This window comes from Phaeoacremonium minimum (genome assembly GCF_000392275.1).
Source record: "Phaeoacremonium minimum UCRPA7 unplaced genomic scaffold PA7_03_scaffold_285, whole genome shotgun sequence".
Lineage (NCBI taxonomy): Eukaryota > Fungi > Ascomycota > Sordariomycetes > Togniniales > Togniniaceae > Phaeoacremonium > Phaeoacremonium minimum.
In genome coordinates, this window is record NW_006921190.1 from 1 (window position 1) to 10,753 (window position 10,753).

At 48.5% G+C, this 10,753-nt stretch overlaps 5 protein-coding genes across 5 annotated transcripts; 3 read left to right on the plus strand and 2 right to left on the minus strand.

Moving 5' to 3' along the window:
• Positions 1-1,175: 1,175 nt before the first annotated feature.
• Positions 1,176-2,821, plus strand: UCRPA7_3472 (putative salicylate hydroxylase protein; the record flags this gene model as incomplete). Its single annotated transcript, XM_007916034.1, has 6 exons — positions 1,176-1,595; positions 1,661-2,127; positions 2,192-2,252; positions 2,308-2,503; positions 2,557-2,635; positions 2,695-2,821. The coding sequence occupies 6 exons, from the start codon at positions 1,176-1,178 to the stop codon at positions 2,819-2,821; spliced, it is 1,350 nt and encodes a 449-aa protein (XP_007914225.1).
• A 1,059-nt stretch (positions 2,822-3,880) lies between these two features.
• On the plus strand, positions 3,881-4,577 carry UCRPA7_3473 (putative aldolase citrate lyase family protein; the record flags this gene model as incomplete). Its single annotated transcript, XM_007916035.1, has 2 exons — positions 3,881-3,973; positions 4,026-4,577. 2 exons carry the CDS (start codon positions 3,881-3,883, stop codon positions 4,575-4,577), a joined length of 645 nt encoding a protein of 214 aa, XP_007914226.1.
• Positions 4,578-4,999: 422 nt separating this feature from the next.
• UCRPA7_3474 (putative mfs general substrate transporter protein) lies at positions 5,000-6,607 on the minus strand (the record flags this gene model as incomplete). The annotated part of the gene is made up of 3 exons (XM_007916037.1): positions 5,000-5,352; positions 5,410-5,656; positions 5,708-6,607. 3 exons carry the CDS (start codon positions 6,605-6,607, stop codon positions 5,000-5,002), a joined length of 1,500 nt encoding a protein of 499 aa, XP_007914228.1.
• A 653-nt stretch (positions 6,608-7,260) lies between these two features.
• Positions 7,261-8,582, plus strand: UCRPA7_3475 (putative xylitol dehydrogenase protein; the record flags this gene model as incomplete). Its single annotated transcript, XM_007916038.1, has 4 exons — positions 7,261-7,550; positions 7,908-8,212; positions 8,272-8,349; positions 8,407-8,582. 4 exons carry the CDS (start codon positions 7,261-7,263, stop codon positions 8,580-8,582), a joined length of 849 nt encoding a protein of 282 aa, XP_007914229.1.
• A 1,529-nt stretch (positions 8,583-10,111) lies between these two features.
• On the minus strand, positions 10,112-10,525 carry UCRPA7_3476 (hypothetical protein; the record flags this gene model as incomplete). The annotated part of the gene is made up of 3 exons (XM_007916036.1): positions 10,112-10,242; positions 10,304-10,361; positions 10,418-10,525. The coding sequence occupies 3 exons, from the start codon at positions 10,523-10,525 to the stop codon at positions 10,112-10,114; spliced, it is 297 nt and encodes a 98-aa protein (XP_007914227.1).
• Between the last annotated feature and the right edge of the window lie 228 nt (positions 10,526-10,753).

Below are 10,753 nucleotides of genomic sequence, written 5' to 3' on the forward strand. Positions count from 1 at the left end.
ACTGCTGCCCTGTTTCACTACGCGTAGGTACAGAGCTTGTTTAACAAGCCAGTAGGTGGCCCTAGAGAACCGAGGGCTATTAGATATGCAATTGATAGTTGGTTAAGCTTTAGCTCTTTAAATTGATTCAGGTAATCAACGGTTATAGCCATCTCTAAAGACGACGCGAGAGCAGTGCAAACAAGTATACTATAAGGGATGTTGGCAGATGTATGACTCTTATATATCTCCATGTTGATAACAAAGTATCCACTCTCCCTATTGTTACTTGCGCAATTCACCAAGCTCAACAAAGGTGTTCATAAGATTATCTTGCAGCTAAGTCTTGAAAGAGGCATCAAACCCTTTTGTGATCTCAATCAACCCTAAGTATGCCCCTCCTGAACATAAGTGATCTTGCCTTAGCCACAGAGCAGAATACTTCAGATTGCGGCTTTGTTTCGGGATCAGAATCGAGCGTTGAATAGTTTGCTCAGTAATTATCCGAACTGAACGGATAGTGTTCAACTTGGAAGAGTCTATGCCCTGCCGAAAGTTGCGTAGGCTTGACAAGTTGTCATCGAACCATGACAGTGTCCTATTGCGCGGATGATCGGAGGTTACACTGTGTTCGGCCTGGGCTGGTGTAGTGGCCAATGTGAGTTCGTGAGGTTGCGCCGCCGAACCACAATCGGCTCTTCAAGTTATGCGGAAAGCACAGTAGTCGGCACTGTCCGAAGATAAGAATGAAGCTATGGAAAGATCTCGAGCATCCTCAACTTACGATAGTGGTTTAGTCAAGCTCTCATTCGCTAAAAAAACATCGAGCCAGCCTGGCGCGTGCCTAGTTAGCTGCGATATTTGGGGTGGATGTCTTATCGCGTCTCGGCTAGAGCACTGTTTAGAGCGTACGCTTCCGCCACGGCTAGTGCACTTCGGAGACAGCACCAGCAAACGGGTGAAGCACATCTTGCCCCTCCATCTTATGCCGATCTGTAACATAAGAAAGATAGCAGAACTTCGATACTTATATGTAGAAATATCAAGATCTCACAGCTTTAGCGTTCTGTGTCCGTCTCTGTCGAGCAACGTGCCTTCTTCCCCTATCTGGCCACGACCCGGACCCACACTCCCGTCCCAACGTCATATCTCCTTAAGTTATCCAATTCGATAACAAGATATTACACTCAGTCACCATGGGTTCTATGCCAGCAGGTTGGAGGCAGCTCGACATTGCCGTCGTCGGTGGTGGTATCGGCGGCATGTCCGTCGCCACTGCTCTACGTCGTGCCGGCCATCTTGTTTCCATTTACGAGCGTAATGACTTCGCCGGCGAGGTTGGTGCATCCGTCTCATGCGCCGCCAACGGTACTCGCTGGCTGCACGAGTGGAATGTGGATGTCCAGAAGGGTGACCCAGTCGTGTTGAAGAAGCTCATCAACCGTGACTGGAAGACTGGCGAGCCTGTGAGCGTCTATGATCTGGATGACTACGAGGAGAAATGGGGATTCGTGTACAACATGTTTCACCGCCAGTATATGCATGCTATGCTGAAGGACTCTGCTTGTGCCGAAGAGGGCGAGGGAGTTCCAGCCAAGCTGTTCGTCAACCACAGGGTGAGTCGTAATTTCCAACAGATCGCAATTGCTGTCCTTTTTCAATGTGCTAATTAATTGAATAGTGCAAAAACATTGATCTGGCATCTGGTCGAATAGAATTCGAGAACGGTGTCTCTGCCACTCACGATCTTATCATCGGCGCTGACGGTATTGGTTCCGCTGTACGAGGGCTTATTGGCATTAACCCTGCCAAGCGCCCTGCCGACTCCAGCTGTCTCCACGCAAACGTTCTCACCGAAGATGCTGTGAGGCTCGGCCTAGTAGACTACTCTAAAGATGCCGCACTGGAGTACTGGGGTGGTCAGGAAGGCAAGTGGGACAAGATCGTTCTGTCACCTTGCAACGGTGGCAAGCTGCTTTCTTACTACTGCTTCTTCCCTCGTGAGAAGGGCGACTATGTGAACCAGTCTTGGGGCGTTGATGACCGTCCGGTTGAGGAGCTTCTTGCTCCATACCCCGAGCTAGACCGTCAGGTCTTTAAGCATCTCGAAATCGGAAAGGACATTCAGCCATGGCGACTCTGGATGCAGTAAGTTTTCACGGCCTTCTTTCTCTTGCTCTCCTTTATCTCTGGGCTAATATTGAATGTGTAGCGACCCGTACCCGTATATTGCGAAGAGCATGGTTTGCTTGCTCGGTGATGCTGGACATCCGGTATGCAGCAGAACTTCGCTCCTGCAAACGGAAAATGAATGCTAATACACTGCAGATGATGCCTCACCAAAGTCAGGGAGCTTGCATGGCTATTGAAGACGCTGCAGCTCTTGGCATTCTCTTCAACAAGAAGTATTTCAACGGAGATATTTCTGAATCTCTTGCTGTCTACAATACCGTTCGCTTGCCTCGTGCTACAAGAGTTCAGGCAGCTGCAGCAAAGGCTGCCTACAACATCAACGAGCGTATTGGTACGTAGGAGAGCATTTGCCTCTAGATCACTAGTTGCTAACTCGGAGATCAGGCTTCTCTAGCAACACCAATCTGTCCACTTACAAGGTCGAGGATGAGAAGAAGAAGCTGACCATTGAGGAGATGAATGCGTAAGTGGCCCTATCACCTACTGGTCGATCACTCGAGTCCATGACTAATTTTCCTTCAGCTATGACATGTATAAAGATATTGAGGAGAGCCTTGCTGAGAAGCGAGGTGTTCCGTTCACAGATAAGTTCACCAAAGGGCTACCTATTGGCTTGAAGCTCTCAAATGGCGTTACAATCGGACAATAGGTCTGAGTGTCTTTCCTGCGACGAATTCTTGTACATAGATTAGGAGTTTGATCATTGCCCTATCATAGAGCTAGGAAGCATGTATAGCGATATTGAAGCTTTCCAATATAGTTAAAGATCTCAATCAATGACTCTATCTATAGCCTTCGCTTATTGAATTCATGTTATCAGCATTCATTAGATAATTCGACTTGAGACCTGGGTTCTAGACCGCCTCGGTCGCATTGTAGAAGCTCAATTGAACCTTTTGTGGCGTCTTACAGAACTTTCATCCTGATCGAGTCATAAAGTAGACCTTGTAAGACTTCTCCGGATACTTTCAAGGACTCTTGACATTATTTCCGTAGTTTCATTTTCAAGCGTGGGGTTATGGAGTTGAGGGCGTACCAGAGATTGTGGCAGATAAGCTTCTTAGCACCGAAAGTACAGCGCCGAACACGGCATAGTAGTGGGTCCCCCCTCCAGACCACGGCCCGGGACCCGACCGAAGAGACCCTTCACTGCAAGACCATGAGATGTCACGATAAGCTCCTCACTGGCATTTTGACGCAGGAGATTCCGTCTTCTGTCGCTTAGCGCTGAGGAAATCAAGTTATAGCAAGCCACCAAGGCAATTCTGCGTTTTCAGCAGCCACCAGCGCATCACTCCGTGCAACCGCTCTACTAAGCACGTCACACACGAATGTCGAAGTCAATCGCATCTCCCGTGGTGGACGCCACAGGCAAGACACGCCTCCGGGAATCCCTCGAGCGCGCAAAGAGAGGAGAAGGACCAAGTGTCGGCCAATGGCTCGAGTTTCCAGGATACTCGCTGGCCCGGACAGTGGCGCCGCTTGGAGAAGATGTAAGTCCTCGCAATCTTCAAGGGATGCCCGACTTACATATCCTCCCCTCGATGGTGCTCTTCTTTGCCCTGGTTGGCTAGCTACTCTATTCTTGCAGCATACTGATGAAAGACTCCTTCGATAGTGGGTTCTTATCGACACAGAACATGGCAACATCGACGATAATGAAATGTATCTGCAAGTTGGTGCCATTTCTTGCTCTGGTGTCTCGCCAATGGTGCGGATTCCTGGATCAGAGCACTGGATGGTGAAGCGGGCTCTGGATTGTGGTGCTCATGCCATCATGGTACCAATGTGTGAAACTAGGGTACGATAATGTCCCCATAGTCTTGGAGATTTGTCTCTAATGAAAATTGTAGGAGCAAGCAGAGGCAATCGTACGCGCATGCAAGTACCCTTCGACTCGATGGCCCACGGGTCTTCGCGGAGCTGGAGCAATGTATGCTCCTGCAGCTTTCAACCAGAACGGAAGAGAATATCTACTTAGTGCCAACGATAACGTTATGGTTTGTGTGCAGATCGAGAGCCGGAAAGCTGTGGAGAATGTTGAAGAGATTGCTGCAGTAGATGGCATTGACATGCTATTTATTGGTCCGAACGATCTTGCTTCGTCAATGGGATACGTGGCTTTCGACCATGGTTCAATTCCGGAAGTACAAGAAGCGTCAGCAAGAGTGCTGAAGGCTGGAATAGATGCTGGCAAATACGTTGGGCACTTCGCATTGAGCGCAGATGCGGCAGCCCAAAAATACAAACAGGGTTTCCATTTCGTTAACTGTGGAGCTGACATTGTTGCCATAACAGCGTGGATGGCAGGTGAGATGGGCAAGTTGAAGACGCTTGTTGCAGAAAACCAGAAATTAGCCGCAACGACAAACGGTGAAAAGAAGGTCGACATTGGATACCATTAGACAACACAAAATAGAAATAAGAATACAGCTATAAAAGCGTCCAAGTTCATGCAAATGCCCTCGCTATGTAGGATAAAGCCCAATTCGTATCATCAGGGAGAACGCCGATTAACATTTCATACAGAATTTCTAACCGTCTGCTGCAGTTGTAGACGTTAGCCCACATGTATAAAAGCTTAATTCTTCTAATGACGGAAGCATCATACATGAGAATCAATTTTGGGTCAATTTAGACTATTATAAGAGATTTCCCTGTCCAGCATCCACTCTTGTTCTGCTTCAGTTATGGGTATTCCGCTTCCTCGTTCAGGAAACTAATTATACCGCATGAAATTGGTCTGTGCCTTATAATCTCATAGAACAGACTGCATTTTCAAAGGGAACAGTCAACATCCAGTCTCTTAGTCCTTTGACAAACACTTTCAGTAGAGGTATCTGAAGCTCTTCACCGGTTCCGTAGTTTCGCCGGTCTTCTCTCCATCACCTGCAGTAGACATTTCAACTCTCTCTTCGCGATCTAGCTTCTTATTCTGCGCGATCAGGTAAAAGCGAAGCACAAGAGCGCAGACGCAGCCGAATCCAAGGATAGCAATCTCCGCTCCAAATGACTTGACATACAGCGGACCGTACTTCGCAGGCCAGATGTACGAGCCAGGGATCGAGCCAATGTTGCCCATTGCATTGACGATAGCAATGGCAGCTGCCTTCTTGGCTGTAGGATGAGGGATGGTGTTGGAGATCCACGCCAGCATGACGAATCCTGAAGCAAACCCAGCTATACAAGTTATTAGAACAATGTTGCTAAAGTTAGTAGATATCTTGGGGAACATACTGGTCATCAGAAACATGGAGAAGTAGCGAGGTCCTACAGACTTAGTCGTGGCGGAGATAATGTATCCCACAATGCAAGTAAGCGCTGGGCCGAAGTAATGCAGGAAGCGCTCTCCGGTTCGATCGGCGTGCCATGCGTTCGGTAGAGATACAAGCACTGCCCAAATCCATGGCGGGGCGGTAAGAAGCAAAGTGGTCGTAGTACCATATCCTAGCGCTTGAGTAATAGTAGGGAAGAAGAACACAAACTAGACCTGTTAGTCTTTATCAAGGTAGGTCACAGAGGAAAGAAAACATACACTCAATCCCATGATAGTTGCGTGATATGTTATGCCGAGTAACCAAACCTTAGGATCTTTGACCGCCATAAGCAGCCCTTGAATAGCTGTTATCTCTTGGCCCATGCTGTCTTCTGAGGATACGCCGGCATCAATCACTAGCCTTCCCTCAGCAATTACTTTCTCCTCCGGTGACAGCCAACGTGTAGTTTGGGGATAGTCGGGCAAGATGAAGACAGCAATAGCAGCAATGGCGACAGTAATGGTGCCTTCAATAATGAATAGCCACCTCCATGCGCGAAGGCCGCCCGCACCGTCCATGTCGCCTAAGATTCCAGCCGCGATCAGACCTCCAAAGGCTTGGGCAGCCAGGTTGCCCGCGTTAAGGACAGTCACTCGCAATTGCATCTCTTTGCGTGTATACCAACGGGAGAGGAAATACAAACTTCCTGGAAAGAAGCTTGCTTCCACGCATCCCAGGAAGAAACGGCAGAGGATTGCGGCTGTGGCATTGTGGACGGCTCCCGTGGCGGCAGAAATGACACCCCAAACGGCAACGCAGGCGCATAGGTACCAAGACGGTCGAGAGATAGCGTTGAGAATCAAGTTGGAGGGAACTTGCATCAAGACGTAGCCGACGAGAAGAATAGATATACAGGTCTGATATTGAACATCGGTGAGCTTTAGGTCTTTCTCCAAGCCTCGAAGGCGCGCGTTTGCAAAATTGTTACGATCGATGAAGTTGAGGATGAACAAAATGATCATGACAGGAAAGATTCGCAAGTCAATCTTGCGAACAAGAGCTTTCTCTGCCGCGGGGTCCCAGGTAGGAACAGCCACGGGTGATTGCTCGCCCGTCATAACATCGACGGTAGGCGCTGGCGGCGACTTGCTGTCTGATGAGAGACGAGACTTCTCCATAATAATTTGTCGATGAGAGTCTTGTCTTTTAATTTTAGGGAAAGGTTCAAGAGATGAGGTTTTAAACAAGAAACCGAAACGCCTCGGCAGTTGATCTCTACTTTCACGTTGGGGTAACATCGTCCTAGACGGATGACCAGACAGACCCAACTGGCAGGCCTTTATATGCGCAGGCGCATGCTTCACCCTTGCCTGAGACCTGGGAAGGTTCGCCTTCCTACGCTAGTGCTATTCAAATGCTATTGAGACTTGAATATCAAATCGCTAGCCTGGAGTAATGGAGGTGTCTGGGGTTGTCTAGTGAGCAGTGGACCACCAAGATAAGCAAAATGGGGCAGATGGGGATCGCTCGAGGGTGGTGAGTAGTGTTCAATTGTAGGCGGGCCGGGCTCCGAAGCGAAGCTACTCGTGACGGCCTCCCCGCGATTATCGCAGCAATGTCGCCGACGGTGATGCATCTCCGACACGCTTGAAGACGATTGGGATTGGCCGGGTTCGCTGCCTATAGAAATTGACACCCGCAGATTGCTTGCTCTGGTTGTACATCGCCCGTACTGTTTTCTGTCTTGTCCAATACTTGAGCACGCATTACAGCCAACCCACCTTATCCCGTGTTCTCACTCTTCCCGAGAAAACCCCCCAAACGTCCAAACATGGATGCGCCACTCCCAACATCTAACCGCGCTGTCGTCTGGGCAGGCGCACGAAAACTCGAGATCCAGCAACGACCTGTTGTTCCTCCTAGCGACACTGAAGTCCTAGTTGAGATTGTCGCGACTGGTATCTGTGGCTCCGACTGCCACAATTGGGAAAGCGATAAGGTCTCCCGTCAACTTGTTTTGGGGCACGAGTCCTCGGGAGTCATCATCAAGGTCGGAAAAGATGTAAAGGACAGAACAGTAGGGCAAAGAGTAGCGGTCGAGCCCGGATTTGCCTGTATGGAGTATGTACAGGATCGCCCTTGTTGCTGTATTGGAATAAGAGAATGAGACGGGTACTGACTTAGTACGACGTCAGATGCGAATTTTGCGTACGCGGCAATACGAACACTTGTGCAAAGCTGAAATATTGTGGTCTCGATCCTACAGATGGAACCCTCTGCCAATATTTCACATGCCCGGCGTCCATGACGGTGCCAATTCCTGATACTGTGTCATGGGAGGAGTCGGGGGCAATTCAACCTCTGGCAATTGCAGTGCAGCTTGGGCGACGAGCTGCATTGAACGCTCACCAGACCTTGGCAATCTTGTAAGCGAAGATCTTCGAGTGTTGTAGACCCCACTAACATATAACCCGACAGTGGTTGTGGACCGCTTGGTCTCCTAATCCTTGCGGTTGCCAAAGCCTACGGTCTGAAGAAGATTGTCATGTTTGACATCGAGGAGTCACGAACAAAGTTCGCAGAGTCTTATGGTGCCGATGTTGGCATCGTCACACCAAAGAACAGTGACCCGTCGAAGGATTCTTTGACTTTTTCGCAAGAATATGCCAAGGAGATTGTCGACAAGTACGAGCTTGGCCAAGGCTTCGATGTTACGGTTGAGGCCAGCGGCGCCGAGATCTGCGCCCAAATGGCGATTTGCATGCTCAAGTCCGGAGGTACATGTAAGTTGGACAAATCGAATGAGCGTGGGTTGAACATCATCCTAATCAAAGTGACATAGGTATCCAAGCCGGTCTAGGCAAACCCCTAACCTCTGTTCCACTATTTCTGCTCACAGCTAGGGAGCTCAATATTAAAGGTATGGTTTCTATATACACTGTTGCCAATTGCCATGACTGATGATCAATGACTCCAGGAACCGTTCGTTACACTCCGGGCTGCTTCGCCGATGCTATCAGTCTTCTAGCAAGGAAGAAGGTCGATCTAAGGCCATTAATCACATCCACATATCCCTTGACGGAGGCGGGCAAGGCATTTGAGGCACAACACGCAAGGAAAGACATCAAGATTGTGATTATGAATCAAAAATAGGCATAGAAATTAGGATGAGATAGTTTTGTGCTAATATCAATCTAACTAATCAAATGAAAGTTAATCGAACATTCTGGCCCTCGTAATCAGTTTTTTTCCAATGTAATCAGGTTGTTACATTACATCTGAGTGAATATCCATCCTTATCTCCTGGTGAAACGCGAGTGGGCTATCGAATGCTAGTGAGCTGTGCATCAGACGAAACCCGACCAGCCGGCCGGAGCTCATCCGACATATCAATAGCCGCTAGCACCCATTGCGGGAATAAGTTGCTTTCAGACATAGAGTATTGATGTTCAAGCTTTAGGGCAGCCATACACTTGAGAGCATGGCGACAATACCGACTAAAACCCTTCCTTCAGGGGATAAGCTTCCTATAGTATGTCATAATCCTTCACAACGCTCTCTTTCACGTAGTGGCAACTTTCTCTTGCGTATCTATGCTAATTGTGATCAAAGATTGCATATGGGACAGGAACGGCATGGTTCACAGACCCTCGAGATTACATCGACCGCCAGACGGTTGAGGCAATCAAAACGGCAATTGAGATTGGCTACAGGCATCTCGATGGAGCTCAGAGTGGGTCTGATGACCGATCAAGTAAACGAGTTGAGAAAGCTGACGGCTGTGTTCAAAGTGTACAATACAGAAGCTGAACTTGGAATCGCGATAACGGAATGCGGTGTCCCTCGATCCGAGCTGTTTGTCACAACGAAATCTCTTGGAGTTGAGGATGTTGAGGGGGCCCTCGTAGCCAGTCTTTCTAAACTACAGACTGATTACGTTGATTTGTAAGGAGTTTTTCCATGACTCCTTACATCTTTCTCCAGTTTTGAGATCTAAATTGTCTATACAGGTACATGATTCATACTCCCTTCGCAGCCACATCTCCAGACCAGCTACAAGCCGCATGGCGCGGAATGGAACGCTGTCTTGAACGTGGCCTGGCTCGAAATATAGGCCTCTCCAACTTTGCTCTTTCACACCTCAAAGCAGTGTTGGAAGTTGCAACCGTGAAACCAGCCATGAATCAAATCGAGATGCACCCGTACCTACAACAACCAGAACTACAAGACTTTCTCAAGAAGCAGAATATCGCGGTAGAAGGCTTCGCATCTCTGACTCCTTTGACCAAAGCAGCCCCAGGACCTGTCGATCCAATTTGCGCAAATCTCGCTGAGAAGTATCATGTCAGTCAATCAGCTATCATGCTAAGGTGGGTCATTGATCAGGGCGCTTCGGTCGTTACAACAAGTGGCCGGCGGGACCGATTGGAGGGGTATCTCAAGGAGGTGCCTTCGTTTACATTGACTCCAGGCGAGGTGGTCGAGATAAGTCGGGTGTCTGTTGGCAAGCGATTTCGCGGATTCTTCACGGAAGACTTTGAGACATTGGAGAAAGTTCAGTGTTAGGCTTAGAAGCCCTGTACAGCAAAATTATACAAAATGTTTATTCGCTTTGTTCTTGTCGACATCTGACTGAATTCATCCAGATGGGATTGACGATGCACCCCGAAAAATGGTTGCGGCTAGTTGTTCTTTCCTTGCACGTCTTGAGTACCATTGCCCGCCGCGTTTACGTTGGTGTTGACGTCTCCGCCCTCTTTCGCAATTGCGGCAGTCGCAGCAGCAAAAGCTGCGCCAGTTGTAAGAGCCCCAGCTGAGAGCCGTATGGTTTAGTCATTATAGTCTCAGTCGCGATTTGAGAAGAATAGTCTTACCATCTCCTGCCTCTGCAAGGGACACTGCCTCGGCGGCATTGGCAGCAGCTTCGAGACCCTATCGTAACCTGTTAGAACACGTAATACACATGACGTTTTCTTGTTGTCACTAACCTTTTCCCCGTTGCTTGCAGCTGGGTTTACACTGGGCTGTGCCGGAATGGCTCCCGACAAAGTAAATGCGCCAATAACGGCGAGTAAGACTGCGCTGGGGAACTTCATGATGTAAATTCGAGGTAGATGATAATTCTCTATTTCCCTCGGTGTATCGTGACAAGCGTAGAAGCAGTGAGAATAGTAGCTTATACTAGGATGACTAGAATGGGAAAATGAAGCATATGAGTTGAGGAATCGACCTTTACGGTATGGAGACTGTAAGTTATATAAACGGCACTTTAGGGTTTCTATGCCGAAGCTTGGATGCATGAGATATTGACATCAATGACTGTT